Source organism: Gambusia affinis, linkage group LG21 (assembly GCF_019740435.1).
Source record: "Gambusia affinis linkage group LG21, SWU_Gaff_1.0, whole genome shotgun sequence".
Classification (NCBI taxonomy): Eukaryota; Metazoa; Chordata; class Actinopteri; order Cyprinodontiformes; family Poeciliidae; genus Gambusia; species Gambusia affinis.
This window is the reverse complement of record NC_057888.1, coordinates 5,352,501-5,368,911: the sequence shown is the minus strand read 5'-3', so window position 1 is coordinate 5,368,911 and position 16,411 is coordinate 5,352,501. Positions and strand designations below refer to the sequence as shown.

Here is a 16,411-nt window from a genome sequence, read left to right as displayed (position 1 = left end):
GGTCTGAGATCAACCAGATAACAAAGTGTCTATGTGAACTGCATGCAAAGCAGCATAGAGAGAAAATAATATAAGATAGTTTAAGATGGAGTAATATGATGAGACTGCAAAGAAAGATATAATTTTAAAATATTTTATGTTTAAGTTAACAAACAAGACATCAAGACAGCAAAACATAACAAATCTGAGGCTTATTTTCCAAAGATAAATATGTGAAAATTAAGAAAATGGGCATCAACACGAACACTTTCCATAGTCAACATGAATAAATCTTAATTTACAACAATTTTATTACATGTAAGTTTCTTATTTACAGTCTATTCCTGATTCTCAGAAACCAGTGACGCATGTTCTCCTGCGGGATCTAAAACGTTTTAAATCTGCGACAGAAGAAGCTGCAGGTCCGTTATAAAGTCCGGCCCGGTTCAGTAGTGCTTGATGAGCTTTCGTCTCTGCGACGTCTTCCTCAGCAGGTGCCTGAAGTCGTACGGATTGTCTCCGCTTCGGCTCTCCGTCGACGACATCCGCGGGACGGAGCGCCTGTAAAGACAAACCCAACGTATCGCAGATGGTTCTGAAGATGGAGACTCGCAAAACAAACAAAGCAAAATTACAAAAAGGAGGAGATGAAACGATTTGTGTTTTCATTTTGGTTATCATCTCTTTCCATTCATCATCCAAACCGCCCATCATAGACACCAGGCGGAGGTCGTTCTATAAGTCTGTCCTTTTAGAACCTCAAACTTTAAAAATACTCATTTATAAACAATGTATTTTAATTAAATGATTGAATATTTTGAAATTTGTTTACATTATGAATAAATGACAGACTGCAAAATAGTGTAACAACGTCCAGAGAGTCATGTGGCTACCAGCACAGTATTTTTGTTGTACTATTGTGCCAACAATAAAAGTGATGTCAAGAACCATTTATTATTTTTCATGTGTTTTTCTGACTGAATGACAGCATTTAAAACCCCACAAACACAGAAAACCATTCCCATTTCAACTGATTTTGAGATTCTTTTACTGGTTTTTAAATGTCTTGCACCATCTTATCTTGCAGAGCTGCTATCACCTGATGAGCCCCTGCGGACCCCGAGGTCCTCTGGCACCGGACTATTAACAGTTCCAAGAGTCAGAACTCACACTTATGGTTCTTTCCAGCATTATGGACCCCGTCAGTGGAATGGTCTGCCAGAGAATTGGAGGGCTGCAGAAAATGCCAGCTAGCTGACCAAACGTTTTGGAACTCAGCTTGGTTGCTAGGTAACGGGGCTGGCCTCGGCTGGGGTTGCTAGGTAACGGTGTAGCGCCCATGGGATGTGACTCAATAACTGGAAGGTTTTGAAACTGATTTTCCAGAAACCAAAAAACATGAATTTATTGGCAAAGAACAGATCAGCGTTTTTTTTTAAGTGCTTAGGTTGTTTTTAGAAGCAGTTGAGACAAAAGTAAAAGTTAAATTTTCCTTAAACTTAATTTTTATTATTGCTTAGAAACTGTGGAGTACTCATTACTTTTACAAATTTAGAGCACACTTTGAAAGTCCAGATAATACTTACTTACACTTATTTAGCAACTCATAACAGAGATAAGAACAAATTTATAATCCAGAAAAACTACCTTTGCAACTACATTGTAGACTCATATTCTTCCAACCCAGAAAAGGAATAAGTCCAGAAGATACTTACTTACACTTATCTAGCAAACCTGAGCAGGAGTATCTAGTTTATACATTTGGATCAACTTTATTAGCTTTTTTTTCTTTTGCTCTTTCCTTTGGTTTGTTATTTTGTTTGTATTTCCTTTTAATTCCTGTAAAGCTCTTTGCATTGCCTTGTTGCTGAAAATGTGCTATATAAATAAAATTACCTTTACCTTTAACAAGGAAAACGAGGGTCTAACTGAGCCAGACCGTCTAACAGTCTTTTAAAATATCGTCTTCTCCACATGGAGAACCTTTGAGGACATACCTGTTGTCTTGTGTCGCGGGTCTGGGAAGCTCGGGCTCAGTGACCGCCCTCTCTCTCATCTGTCGACTAGAACCTGCCGACCTTTGGTCCGTGGACAGCCGTCTGTCCCCGTGGTGGCTACGGATCGTGGATCGTCTCCTGTCCATGGACTGTCTTCGCTCCATGGACTGTCTCCTCTCTACAGACTGTCTCCTCTCCGGCGTCCCCCTGGCGGAGCTGCGGGGTTCAGGCCGGTTGGTGGACAGGGTGCTGTAGTACTGGTCGTCCACGTCAAGCAGCTTCCCTGGACTGGAGAACAAACACAGGTCTGAACAGGACATTTTCTGGAGGACAATTTTGTTTTCCATAGTTGAATGTTCATAAAAATTTAAAGTTGATTGAGCTTTGAGAATGCGTTCTTCCATTATTATGCCATTATCAATATATTAATTGTCAATGGTCTTAAAAAACAATATTAATGTTTATTGGAATAACTTCTGGGACCATTTATCGTTCTGCAAAATTTATTATTGTGACAATCCGAGCGTTTAGGGCGTCTTGTCACTTTAAATCCAGATAATCTGCCGCTGGCCACGCCCCCAATTCAACGTTTACACGACCCCTGAAAATGGCTGCAAACAGATATGCAATTATACAACAGTGCATCTTTGAAAAGCAGAAGTGGAGCCTCCTGCACAACAAACAAGAATGCAGCAAGTGGGTTTTGGATGATAAGTCAACAACAAAACACTTGTCTTTTCCAGCAGCCATTGTACAGCAGTAAAACTAACTGACCAAACATGCTGGAGCTACACTTTGGTTGCTACTCAGTGGGAGGTTTTTGAAACCACTCATCTTCAACAAAAACATATTTTTTAGAGTTGTTGTTGTTAGGAGCAGAAGAGACACAAATAAAAATACAAAAACGTGTAAAATGTAAATTTTGCATAATAGGACCCAATTTACATATTCACAATTTCACATTTTAGACTAGTTTAAATGTCCTGAATCAATATATTATTTTGTACTAGCCATAAAACAGTCATCCAGATGTTTGAGGGTTGCATGATTATGTCCCCTGTAACATTTCATAAAAGATGGTGCAACATCTTAAAAAGCGATCCTGCTCTGTATAACCAAAGCAAAAGTTTTCACTGTTTTCTACATCTGCAGAAACTAGATTAAGATGTTAAATCAAATGTTTCCTTTTGTAAAATCACTTTTTCATAATAAGTGGAGGATTTCCAGGATCATTCAGGATGCTTCATCCCATCATGTTGCATCTTACAGAGACGTTAGAGCAGCTGTGCCTATAATCTCTACATACCTTTAGCAGAGCCTCCCTTCCTGCTTCTCCTTCTTTTGTACATTTATTATCATTTACTCGCAGTACAATTCACTCCTTATCGCCAACATTTTCCAATCTCCCACCTCCTCTGCTGTCAGCTCCATCGTTTCTCCTGACCTTCTCTTTCTTAATGATGCATGTAAACTACTCCTGTCCATTCCTGGCTTTATTTATCTGCTAACAAATTATTCGCCTTGATGTTTAGAGCATCGTGGAGTGTGTGTGTGTGTGTGTGTGTTTTCCTCAAGCTGTGGTGATAAAGCACCTCTTGCTTGTTCAGTCAGCCCTATCTGTCTATCTTCACTTCCTTGCTCTGGGCGGTAAACTCACCTTGTGGCTTCTGCACAACATAAATATGCATGAACTCCCACATGGACACTCACTTCCCAGAATCCTCCAGCACTTTCCGGATCAAATTCCAGGAATTTTAAGAATTAACTTATTTCTTAAAGAGAATAATAACTTCATTCACAGGTATGATAAATATTAGTGAAGCTAACTTGAATGAATCAACTTTAGAGAAGATGTGAGTGTTTTAGTAATTGATTAATCAATTTATCTGACGATTAATTGATTAATCGGACAAAAGAAATTAGCACATTCTGCAGATTTTTTATTAAACTACTATAGAAATACATTAAAAGATACTCACAAACTAATATTCACCTTCTTTTTAAAATTTTTGTACAGTTTTGGCTTAATTACTGCTTTGACTGTGTTATTTTTTGAGCCTGTATATCCAGTTAATGATTAATCTATCACTAAATTAGCTGACGGTTATTTCAATGATCGGTTAATCATGATTAATCTGATTAATCGTTTCAGGTTTAGTTTTGATTATAATCAAGCTTGAGCCTGGAAACATAAAAAAACAAACTTAAGTGAGAATAAGATACTTACTCCTCTTTTCTGGGTTTGCGTTTATCGTCCTGGACAGATCTCTGAGTGGGGAGACGGAAAAAAGCAAATATTACTGTTTGAATGAGAAACAAATCTAAAAATGTATATTTAAAAAAATTATTTAAAAAACACTGGGAAAATATGAGAAATATTTACAAATAAAAATAAATGAAAAACAAAATGTGAAACAAGTAAATATTAAATAAATTAATAGTTATTGAATTGATATAAGCTGTAATTAATAACTAATTATCAAACTTTTTTAATCAAGCCCTTTATAAAATCACCTTGCATAAATCTATGGGCTTTATGTCATATTTATACTAAAATAAATAAACACACAACACAACAAAACAGATACAGTGCCAAGTAAAAAATTACTAAATACAACCATTTTAAAAGAAAGTAAAACAAGATAAATAAAGTCAATCATCAAAGCGTTTTTAAATAAATGAATCTTAATTTTGGCTTTGAGCAAAAAAAAAAAAAAGGTTGGATATATTCCAGAAAATTCCAGATAAAAACATACTGAGGCACCTACTAACAACAAAATCATTATATATAATTTATATTTAATATAAATGAAATTGGTAAATAGGATTATTAGTGACATAATCTGTAAGGTTTTCACCATGTTGACTACCACCATTTTTATTTCATAAATTATTATTTCATAAGGAAATACCAGTAAATTTCACTTTAATGGTGTTTACTTCTTAATTTAATCAACAACTGAACCATTAAATTGTTATAACGCCTCTAGTATGTTGGCACCTTAGTAACATTTCCAGTAAATTTGTTATTTTTTTCCAAATCAGTTTGTTGTAAGGTGAAAAAGTAGCAGATTAAAGTTGGGTAAAACCCTTTAAGGACTAAGTCTTAATTCTCCTCCTGGATATTTTTGCTTATTTTAATTGTACAAAGTTCTTCACATGTCCTGTGAGTAAATAATTTAGTCAATTTCTCCATTTACATTAAATTAAAAGAGTGTTTTATGAGAGTAAAACGAAGAAAATATGCTTCCTGCAGTTGCGTGAATAAAATTACCATAATAACGTCTCCTCTTTCAGAAACAGTGGAAATTTTTCAGATAGCGCAAAGTGTCACGGAGTTACGGTACCAAGAAGTTGGCTTGTAAAAATGAGTCATTTGGCTGAATAAAGTTAATAAAGTGTCACTTCGCTGAAATTAAAAAGAAAAACAAACAAAATCAAAAGAAACCTTTTTAAAAAAGTAGAGAACTTTTTCTTTTTCAGTCAATCTTTCTCGCCAGCACAATAAAAGAAAAAAAACAAAACCCAAGCCAATCAATGGCGGATTGTAAAAACCAGCAACTGTGAAAGCAATTACGGTTTCCAAAGTTTGTCGTCAGAAATATCCCGAATCAATCAGCTTTTTTTTGTTCTGCCACTCACATGAATGAGCGTGTAGTAAGTGGAGTCCTCTGGGGTGTTCAGGGTTTTTGGCTGCTGCGTTCTGCGGGGGGTTCTGGAAAATCTCTTGTCAGCTGAAAAGTAACAAAAAGATTTAAAAATGTCAGGTGGCAGTTTTGTATTTTGGAGCTTCAGGCGGCTGAAATGTAACAAAAGAAGCGATCGCAACTGTGCCTCTGCTAAGGCAAAACTGGGAAAATGTTACAGTTCTAGCGTTTATAACTCTAAATTTAGCTTTGTTGTCGTGTAAAGTTAGTCCAGAAAAGGTTGTTTTGTGTGTAAAACTGAGAATTTTAATACAAACCCATTCTAGAAATGCATAAACATTAATTTCTCATGCAAGAAGTTTATTTAGAATCTGAAAAGAGTCCATTTATGACTTTAGAACCAATAAATTTCAACTTACTTGCTGAAAAACAAAGTGGATGATGTTTACAAGGCGACTACTATCTGAAATTGTTTTTTCTGCCACAGTTTTTCCTTCCACTAAACTTTACATGAATATATTTTCATAAAACACTGAGAACAGCCAGTTTATCGAACAATGACCCTCTGTATTTTATATAACATGGATGCTGTCGATCACATTTCTGTAACAAAATATCTTTTACCGTTTCGTCATATTGGTGGAATTTTAGTTGCTTATGATGAACCTTTTTGGGTTTTTTTTTTAAAGGTGACCTTTATACTTTCTTGAACGAGTTAGGATCGGTCTCTATGGGACATATGGAATACGTTCATAGCATTATTTTCACAACATCATTCTTTGATGATGAGATTTTAGCCGGATCCGTTCTGCCTATTTTGATCTGTCTAAAGGTCACTTTAAATCCAAATAATCTGCTGATGGCCACGCCCCCCAAGCTCAACGTTTACACTCGCTCGTGAAAATGGCTGCAAACAGATGTGCAATTATGCAACTGTACAACTTTGAAAAGCAGACGTGGAGCCTCCTGCACAACCAACAAGAATGCGAAAAGTTTTTGGATGATAAGTCAACGACAAAACACTCGTCTTTTCCGTTGTACAGCGGTAGAACCAGCTGACCAAACCTGCCGGAGCTCTGCTTGGGTTGCTAAGTAACGGGCTGGGCTTCACTTGGGTTGCTAGGTAACAGCACAGTGCCTTCTGTTTTGCAACGTTACATTTGGAAGGTTTTTTAAATGGCTCATTTTCCAGACACTAAAAACATGAACTTATTGCCAAAAGGCGTTTAGGCTGTTTTTTTAGAAGCAGTTAAGACCAAAATGGAAGGATAAAAATGTCCAAAATACGATTTAGGATAACAAATCACCTTTAAAAACTGCCCAGAAATACACACCAAAATTACTATAAAACAAAACAAAAACATTATGTAGATTTAATGCAGAACAGAAAATTATCGAAAGGCTTGAACCTTTTTAACAGATAAAAAAAAATAAAGGGAAAAACTTACTGCTTATATTAAGCATGTATTGGTTTTTATTCATATTATTATTTACTTGGTATTTTACTGCCAATTTTATTATACTTTATAAAACTTAATTTCTTATTTGATCATTTATCTATCTATGATGTAATAATTATTGTGAAGCACTTTGGTCAGCTGAGGTTACATAATTAAACTTTGACTTGAGGAGAGATATATCTGTCCATAAAGGCTTTTCCTGTTGTAAATTTCACATAAGTATATGTGAAACAACTCTTAAAAACAAATAAATGATTTAACATCCATGTAGTGTCGTCACAAAACGTCTGACTTCTACCAAAGCTGCAATTTGTCATAATTTCCCTTCAGTGCTCCGCTAGACAATATCACTCATCTATGTTATTGCAATTATAAACATATTAGACTGACCTTTGCTTGCCGCTTATTATTAACGCTCAAACTGGCAGAAAAACAATCCATCATATGCAAAAGCTCCCAGGTAAAGAAGATGAAAAGTGTCTAATGTTATTAAACAACTCCATCTAAAAGGTCATTCTCTTTCACACCGACGACTGACGCTAATTTTAAACACCGTCAAATTAATTTCTGCTGTAATTGTTGGCTCCCAAAACATGATTAACTTTTTTTGACCTTTTCTATGAAGAACAGTGTGGCCGACATTCGTCTGCTTTCGTTGCGTGTGGCGCTAATGATTCTGGTTCAGCTTACTGTGTCACCAAAATTCATGAAGACGCATTAGATCTTTGAAAAGCGATCTTAGAGCGGATGAAACGGATAATTTCACTTAGAAGTTACCCAGACTATTCAATCTGTCACCACAAATAGTCAGAAAAATGGCTGGAATCCTTTGTTAAAGTCAGTTTTTATGCTATGTAGCTGAAGCTAGCAGCTTACTAGCTTACCCTAGCATACTCAAAGCAAAACATTACAAATCCTTGTGGGATAGTAACAAAATCTGTAAAGGTTTAATTTCAAAGTTCACTTATGCGTATTAAGTTTCAGCTAATAATTCTGTGACGCTTTTCAGGACCAGGTTAGTCGTTTTTGATAAAGTTAGCCAATAAACTAATCAGCCACTAGTTAAAAAGTTTCCTGCTTGGCTAAATAATAAATATCAAAATAGCTAAACAGTCTTGATTAAATGTTACAAATAGAGTTAAGTAGTATAATAAACCCTGTTCTCTCTATAAACAGAGATAATATAGTTTATAGCTAGCATCTATTGGTGAAAAATGCTAACATTAGCATTGATTTTTAACACTGTTACAGGGTAAAATCTAACAGAGTAAAAAACAGAGCAATTCAATATCCAGTACAATATCCTTTATTTAAAAATGTTTTATATTTCAGAAAATATTAACATTCTTGTAGTGAAAATTTGTCAGATTTATTTCATAATCTGTAAAATGTCCATTTAATTCTGTTAATATTGCAACCACATAGTAGCTTTTATTAAAATAATATTAAATGTTTTGTAAAATAATTACTAATTCATAGTTTAGATGATTTGATACATGATGAATTTGGGAAAATATTTGAAAATATATGCTGAATTTTTAAATTAAAATGACTAAGATTGAAAAGTTGAGCGAGTGTTTCCATTTCAAATCAGCACAGAACTTTGTCATTTATCCGCTAAAGTTGAAAAAACCCGCAATTTTAGAATTGCTGTGTTTCCATTAAATAAGAAACACTTTTTTTTAAAATCACCAGTGAATAAGTTTGTTCACGCAATAAATCATTAAAAAAACATGTGGTTCCATCCTTTTCCAACTACTTCCTGTCTTCGTCTTCTTTGTGGTTTCCGCCAGCGGCAACATTCTGTTGTTGACCATGTGATGTGAAAACTGTGTTTCTATTGCAACAAGATAAAACAATACAACCAAAAAACCCACCGCATTCTAACGGCAAAACTTTTTAATGAATTAAGAGGTTTTTTTTAATTTGCCGTGTTTCCATTTACCAAATTTGGTTTCAAAATGTCAAATTACGCAATTATATGGTCAATGGAAACACAGCTACTTCCCTTACTTTGTCAATATTCTGCACAGTTGCTGCTGGCAGAAAACACAAAGAAGAAGACGACAGGAAGTGGTTGGAGGATAATGAAATTGTATGTTTTTTAATTGCTTATCGCGTGAACAAATTTATTCATGTGTAATTTTAATTTTGTTCATTATTTAATGGAAATGTCACAATTGCTAAATTGTGTTTTTTCGATATTAGCAGAATATTAACACATTTTAGGACACATTTGTAATGGATCCATAGCTGTGTGAACAAGTTACACTGATTGTAATAATAATAAGTAGCTGAAATACTCTTGAGTTACACATTACACACAAAATTAAAACCATATCAAATGATTGACAAATTGAATATTTTAAAAATATTTTCTAATTAGAATATTATTCCAGTCAGACACCTGAATCGACTGTCACATTCGAGGCGCCATCTGGGCTTTAAGACTCCAAACTTTCCGTTTCCAGCTTCTCTCGCTCACCGCCCTGAAACCAATTACAGCTATCAACTGTGCAAATCAAATTTCACTTCTGATGACACATCAAGTGGCGAGGCGCTTCCTGTTTTGGCACTTGACTTTCTCGGTTTTTCTGATCTAATGAAGTTGCACGACAGGAGAGGAGAAAAATGGCTGCCTTGATAAAATCATCATCTGATCGAGAAAGGTCGCAATAAAATCTGCTGAATAGTTCGAGAAAAAGATCCAAAGGCTGATTGGATCGCTTCCTATCTCAGTTGGTGTCTTTGTGTTTGGGTGATTATTAATGCCTTGACTCATAACTTCAGTAAATAATTGAACCATCTCTCTCTTAAGTGACAGTATTAATTATCCTTCAAAAGCCCAAAGTTCACATTAACCTCGGCTGAGTGTCTGCCGGCAGTGTGACTGATATTCATTGGTTGCTGATCTGTTTCTCACTATCTTACCTGACTGAATCTGTGGGGCGTAGCCATTGATTGCTTTCCCTCTCACAAACATGCCATTGTTTTCAGGGTTTGATTGATGGGCCTGGATGATCTCATTCAGCTTCTGCTGCAGGGCCGCAAAGTCCTGGGAAGTCTCCGCGATCTGTTGGAGAGATTAGTGAAGATATGAGTAGAATAAGAAAAACAATGCTTTCTTTCACCAACCAGCGACGTTGAAAGAAAAACATGTTTATAGCTAATATGGCTTTGGTCACTAATCACAGACGTAAAGCTGCAGTGTGCAACTTTTAAAAAAGACATATTTCTACATATTTGTTAAAACCATCACAATGTTGTGACAGAGTGTCATTAGAGAGGTAATCTGTGAAAAAACAAAAAAACGTTTTCCTGTAATGATAAATCACCATTAGCACATTAAGCAGCATACGCGAGGATTATTGACAGCGCCAAGACTCTTGGCTTTGGTTTGTTTTTGTTCAGAAAAGGTGCATGACAATAACAGCACAAAAATGAGCGTGATGTTTTTCACAGATTTTCTGTTTTATATGATACTGTGACAACATGGCGACTGTTTTAACAACAATGTAAAAAAAAACAACATATAGATTTTAAAATAAAAATCACACACTTAAACTTTAAAGTCAAAATTCTATCATTAAAAGTAATAACTCTGAGATTGAAGTCAGAATTAAGAGATTGATATCAAAATTCTGAGCAAAAAAAAGAAAAAAGAAAAAGAAAAATTCTGAAAAAAAAAGAGAAAAAAAAATCAAAATTCTGAGAAAAATAAGAATTCTGACAATAAAAAGTCAAATTTCTGAGAAAAAAATCAGAATTCGGAAAAAATTAATTCTGGGAAAAAAAAAACTGAATTCTGAAGAAAATAATTCTAAAAAAACAAAATCAGGATTCTGAGATCTAAGTGAATTCTCAGATTAAAGTCAGAATTATTTTTGTCAGTGTCCTAATCCTCTTCAGTAGATGAGGGTCATGTCAGTGAGGTGTGTCTAAGTAAATGTTGGTTCGGTTCCGGACCGTACCTCTTTGGAGAAACTCTCCAGCTGCTCGGCTTCCGTCCGGGCCGCCACCCTGTTGGCCTTCAGGTTCTTTCGGTCCTTATATCCTCTGAAGTTGCTCTGGATTCTCACTGCTGCCTGCTCTTCCTCCTGCCTCTCTTTCTCCAGATCTTCCTCCTCTTTGCGCTCGATCGCCACGTCGCTAACATCCAGCGCCTCCTCGTTTTCCTTCCCGCCCGGCTCCGCTTCATCAGGAACTGCTCCGCCGTCTCTGTCTTTCTGCCGCGCTTCTTTCTCAGCTTTCAGCTTCTTCCGGTCCCGATGTCCCCTGAAGTTACTCTGCAGGACAGTCGCTGCTTTCTCCTCGTCCGCTGCCTCCGGAACGTTCTCCTGTTCATCGGGAACGAGTTGCTCTTCGTTTTTAGATTCCTTCTTATTCCTCCTGGGAATCTTTCCTTCCTCCTCGAGTCGTTTTCGCTCCTTGTGTCCGCGGAAGTTGCTTTGGATCACCACTGCTGCCTTCGTCTCATCGGGATCATCACCAGAAGAAGAAACACCTGGAGTCTCTGGCTCCGTCTTCTTCTGCTGCTTACCTGGGACCTTGCCTTCCTCCTGCAGCCTCTTCCTCTCTTTGTGGCCTCTGAAGTTGCTCTGGATGACAGTCGCTGCTTTAGTTTCCTCTTCCAGATTGGCAGCTTCATCTGGAGATTTTTCCTGCGCGCTCGTGTTTCCGGTTTCTGCATCCTGAATCACGGCTTCGTCGCTCACCTCCGTGTTTTCCTCGTCTTCCGGTACCTGGGTGTTATCGCTGTCATCGTTCTCCTCCGCCTCGTAGGTGCTCTCATCCTCTTCCTCCTTGTTCTCCTGATTGCTAGCCACGGTTTCCTCTCCGTCTTTAACAGTTTTCTCCTTGTTTTCATTTGGTATCTCCATCTCCGCTCCGGCCATCGTCTTCTTTCTCTCCTTGAATTGTTTTCTCTCTTTGTAGCCTCGGTAGTTGCTCTGAAGAACAACAGCGGCTTTCGCTTCTTCTTCTTCACTGTTTTCTGTTTTAGACGCAGGTTCTGGCGCCTCTTCTTTAAGAGCGGCCACCACTTTCTCCTTCTCTTTGGCTTCCCTACAAATTCATACATTTCAGATTTTGTCAGAAAGCAAAAAAAAATTTTTTTTTGATGGAAAAAGTATTCACAAATCTTATATTCATATTATAGATCAATGCAATGTTGTATATAACTGTGAAAGTTTTGTTTTTAAAGTTTTTCTTACAACTTAAAACTTAGGCATGTGCAATTTGACATTTCAGAAATAAATTTGCTTAATGAAAACTTGCCAATTTCTGGAAAAAATAAACTCTTTTGTTGATAAAACTAATTGAGAAACCTGTTCCCCTCCTCACCTGTGGGGGCGCTGCACAAAGAGCCACTGAAGGAAACAACATGAAAACCTCTGAAGAAAACAATGAGAGCAACTTCTTTCTTCATAAAATGTGAAAAAAAAATGTAGTAGCATCAGATTTCTCTTTTGTCTTTGGTCAAAAACTACAAGCCATTTCTCCCGCTAGCGCTAAACTCTTTCATTTGTATTGGTTGTATTTACCCAGAATTCCTTGCGTTGCAGTTCTCTTCCTGCTTTTGGAGCCGTCACCAGTCCGATTGCTTTTCATGTATTCATTGAGTTTACTTCAACCCAACCGAGACAGAGGTTCGTAGAGTTTGATTTTTTTTCAAGCAAATTTCAACCGATTTGACACCAGATTTGAGTCTGGACTTTGACTAGGCCCTCCCAATAGATAGGTACAGATTGAACCTGTCTTGAGTCTTTCACAATTTCTAAAAGGTTTTCTTCAAGGATTTCATAAAAGTTTAACTCCATTCATCTTCCAAACAACCCTGGCCTACTTTCCTGTCCCAAAGCATAATGGTGCCATCACCATGCTTCAATATGGGGATGTGTTCAGGGACTTCCTTTGTCTTTCTTTAACAATTTAACATATTTTTAATAAAAGTTATGGTTTATGCTGAGATAAAGTTTGAAACAGGTTGATTATAATTACTAAGCTTCGAAGACAATTATTTGTTGTGGATTTTATTTAGTGGTCTCAGAGTAAAGGGGATTGATTAGAAAGGCATTCCACATTTTTTACAATATTTGTAAAAACAAAAATGTAAAACGTGTAGATTTTTCTCTTCTACTTCACGTAATGTTTCATTTTGAGTTGATCTATCTCATGATATCCTAAAGAAATAAAGTGAAAATTTTGTTTCTACTGAATCAAAATGTAAAGAATTCACAGGATGTGAATATTTTTGCTCATTAATGAATATTAAAAGGTTGGTTCTCTTCTACCGTTTTCGTTGAAAGCTTTTACGCTCCTTGTGGCCTCTGTAGCGAGCCTGGATCTTGGTGGCTGCCTTGTTTTTCTCATCTACCAACTTCTTGTACGTCTTTCTTGCCAGATATCCTCTGCAAACTGAAGCAAGCAAAGCAATCAACCAAAGTAAAATAAACAATTTTACACTCAAATCTGAAGTTTTGTCTGCATAGTTTTCTTACCTGCCTGAAATTGAGTTATAAAAGTGTCAAACTTCACTTTGCTTTTATCGTCGGCTACTTTCTTGCGAACTTTGTGACCTCTGTAAGCTGCAGAGGAAAGCTTGAATCAGCATAAATGTTCGGAGATTTTATTGTGTTTTGAGTGTGAAGCGTCAGTGTGGACCGACCGACCTGACTGCAGAATCAGAGCGCTTTGTTCTCGCTCTTTCAGCGTCCTCCGGTACCGTTTGGCTCCCAGCCAGCCTCGGACACAAGCCTGGAGCAGCACGATCCTCTGCGTCGCCTGCTGCACCATCAGGTTCAGGTGTTCGACGTGGTAATACTTCAGGAACACCTGGGGAGCGCAACGTGGAGGAAATGCTAAGACAGTTGGAGGTAAAAGGTCACCTAAGGATATCTTTATGGTCTAAACCAAACATTTTTTGCATGAAATCATTTTAGAAATAATGAAAGTTCAGTCTTGTCCATTCAGAATTTGCTATTTTTGTCACTTTAAACCCAAATAAATTGCTGCTGGTCACGCCCACAACTCAGTGTTTACACACACGTGAAAACAGCCATTTTCACAAACCAAGATGCATACAACTGTACATCTTTGAAAAGTAGAAGTGGGGCATCCTGCACAATCAACAAGAATGCAGCAAATGGTTTCGGGGTGGTAAGTTGACAACAAAACTCGTTTTTTTCCCCCCAGCAGCCATTGTACAGTAAATACAACAATAAAACCAGCTGACCAAAGGTGCTGGAGCACAACTTGGGTTGATAGGTAATGAGGCTGAGGCTTTTGAATGTGATTTAACAATCAGGTTTTCAAAATGGCTCATTTTCCCCAACACCAAAAAACATTAACTTTATCTATAAATGTCTTCGGGGCTTTTTAAATGTTTGGTCTGTTTTTAGAAGAAGTTGAAGCACAAATTTAAGTACAGAAATGTGCAAAATGTGTTTCCACAAACTGAAACATACTGCACTATAATTGCTGAACTGTACCTTTAAGCAGGGCATTCACTAGCTGGAGCTAATTAGGATTCACAAATTAAATTTCAAAATAATTTATGGTGTTTAATAGATTAGGTCGAACATAAGACAACTTTTAGATCTGGCAAACGCTAATTTAGCTGCTGACTGCTAATCTGTTTGACGACGATCTCTGCTCACCTTGGTCTTCCCCATTGCCCAGTTTTCCAGTTTTGCCTTCTCCAATATGGTGGCGCACGTCTCTGGAGTCACAGCCGGCTCTTCGTGAGCGTGAAACGCCAACATGTAGTACCTGCAGGATTCATCGCATTCATTCAGCTGAGGAAAAGCGTTAAAGTTTCCGCCAAGGTTACGAGGTTCTTCTGCGGAAAACTGACCTCTTAGAGAAGTTAGCAAACAGGATGCGATGGGAGTAGCCCTGTCGTCGGATCTTGGCAGTTTCCAGGACGCCAGTGTAGCGCAGCTGGACCAGAACCTTCTCCCGGTCGAACTTGTTGGCATGGCGATCGTTGTTGGGTTTGATGCAGCGGACAAAGTGAGGCTGCCCGGCCACCATCTTGGACAGGAGGTCCATCAGAGAGTACTGTGACGACACGAAGAGGTTGGATTTAAGCTAACGTCAGTTTCATCCACACAAAGCAGGTTGTCTAAAAAGAAAAAAACCTTCCATATTTACAGGGATGTGTAAAAAGCTGAATAATTAATTCAGCTTATTTCAGCAGAATGAACTCACTTTGAACATTTGGACTTCTCTAATTGTGATGTTTGTTACAGCTTCAGTGGTTTTGATATTTTTCAAAGATTTCAAAGTGTTGAAGAACAACAGCTCTTTAAAGATGGATTACCCTGAAGTACGAGGCCACAGTCTGCGTCTTCATGTTGGTGGTTTCTCTCGGATGGTACGGGGTGTCACCAGGTTCTGTTGGCTAAAAAATAAAAAACAAACAAATATTACCAACTGTATCCTGTAATTACACGTCCTGCAGTGCTTTCTAATCTGTTTTCAAGCATAAGCTTGATGTGACACTTGTGATTCCTTTGATAAATCAATCAGCCATGAATAAAACTGACTTTTGTTTCCTCCTAAAAATTGTTGCAAGTGGTGGAGTAAAGACGGATGGAAGAAGCTGCCAGGATTTATGATCTTCTGATGTGACCTTTTTCAACACTGCACTCCTGTTTTGCCGAACACTATTTCACATTATTGATAAAGATGTGTAGAAAGTCCTAAAATGAATTAACTTTAGGCTGCAGTAAAACAATCTCACTGAGAATTTGAGATAAATCCAATTTTTAATTTCAATGGAAAAATCATCAATTAAAAATAGTTTGTTTTAGTAAAAGTAGAGGTGACAAAATGATTGATGGATGGATGGATGGATGGTTAGAATGGATGAATAGATGGATGGATGTGCAGATGGATAGATGAATGGTTGGTTGGTTGGTTGGTTGGAATGGATGGATGGATGATGGATGTGCAGATGGATGGATGGATGGATGATGGATGTGCAGATGGATGGATGGATGGATGGATGGTTGGTTGGTTGGTTGGAATGGATGAATGAATGAATGTGCAGATGGATAGATGGATGGTTGGTTGGTTGGTTGGTTGGAAAGGATGGATGGATGGATGATGGATGTGCAGATGGATGGATGGATGGATGGATGGTTGGTTGTTGGTTGGTTGGAATGGATGGATGGTTGGAATGGATGGATGGATGTGAAGATGGATGGATGGATGGATGGTTGGAATGGATGGATGTGAAGATGGTTGGTTGGTTGGATGGATGGATGTGCAGATGGATGGATGTGCAGATGGATGGATGGATGGATGGTTGGTTGGAATGGAT

General features: G+C 37.4%; 1 protein-coding gene across 1 annotated transcript in view; it reads right to left on the bottom strand.

Moving 5' to 3' along the window:
- Nucleotides 1–121: 121 nt before the first annotated feature.
- Nucleotides 122–16,411, bottom strand: part of myo3a (myosin IIIA) — a 66,918-nt gene continuing 50,628 nt past the window's right edge. Inside the window, exons 25-36 of the mRNA XM_044105518.1 lie at nucleotides 15,407–15,487; nucleotides 14,939–15,144; nucleotides 14,742–14,853; nucleotides 13,755–13,917; nucleotides 13,584–13,670; nucleotides 13,377–13,500; nucleotides 11,055–12,147; nucleotides 10,015–10,156; nucleotides 5,619–5,710; nucleotides 4,204–4,244; nucleotides 1,977–2,264; nucleotides 122–540 (exon numbers count right to left, since the gene is read on the bottom strand). Coding sequence (XP_043961453.1) covers nucleotides 426–540; nucleotides 1,977–2,264; nucleotides 4,204–4,244; nucleotides 5,619–5,710; nucleotides 10,015–10,156; nucleotides 11,055–12,147; nucleotides 13,377–13,500; nucleotides 13,584–13,670; nucleotides 13,755–13,917; nucleotides 14,742–14,853; nucleotides 14,939–15,144; nucleotides 15,407–15,487 — 2,544 coding nt within the window. The 3' untranslated portion in view covers nucleotides 122–425. The remainder of the gene's footprint in view (nucleotides 541–1,976; nucleotides 2,265–4,203; nucleotides 4,245–5,618; nucleotides 5,711–10,014; nucleotides 10,157–11,054; nucleotides 12,148–13,376; nucleotides 13,501–13,583; nucleotides 13,671–13,754; nucleotides 13,918–14,741; nucleotides 14,854–14,938; nucleotides 15,145–15,406; nucleotides 15,488–16,411) is intronic.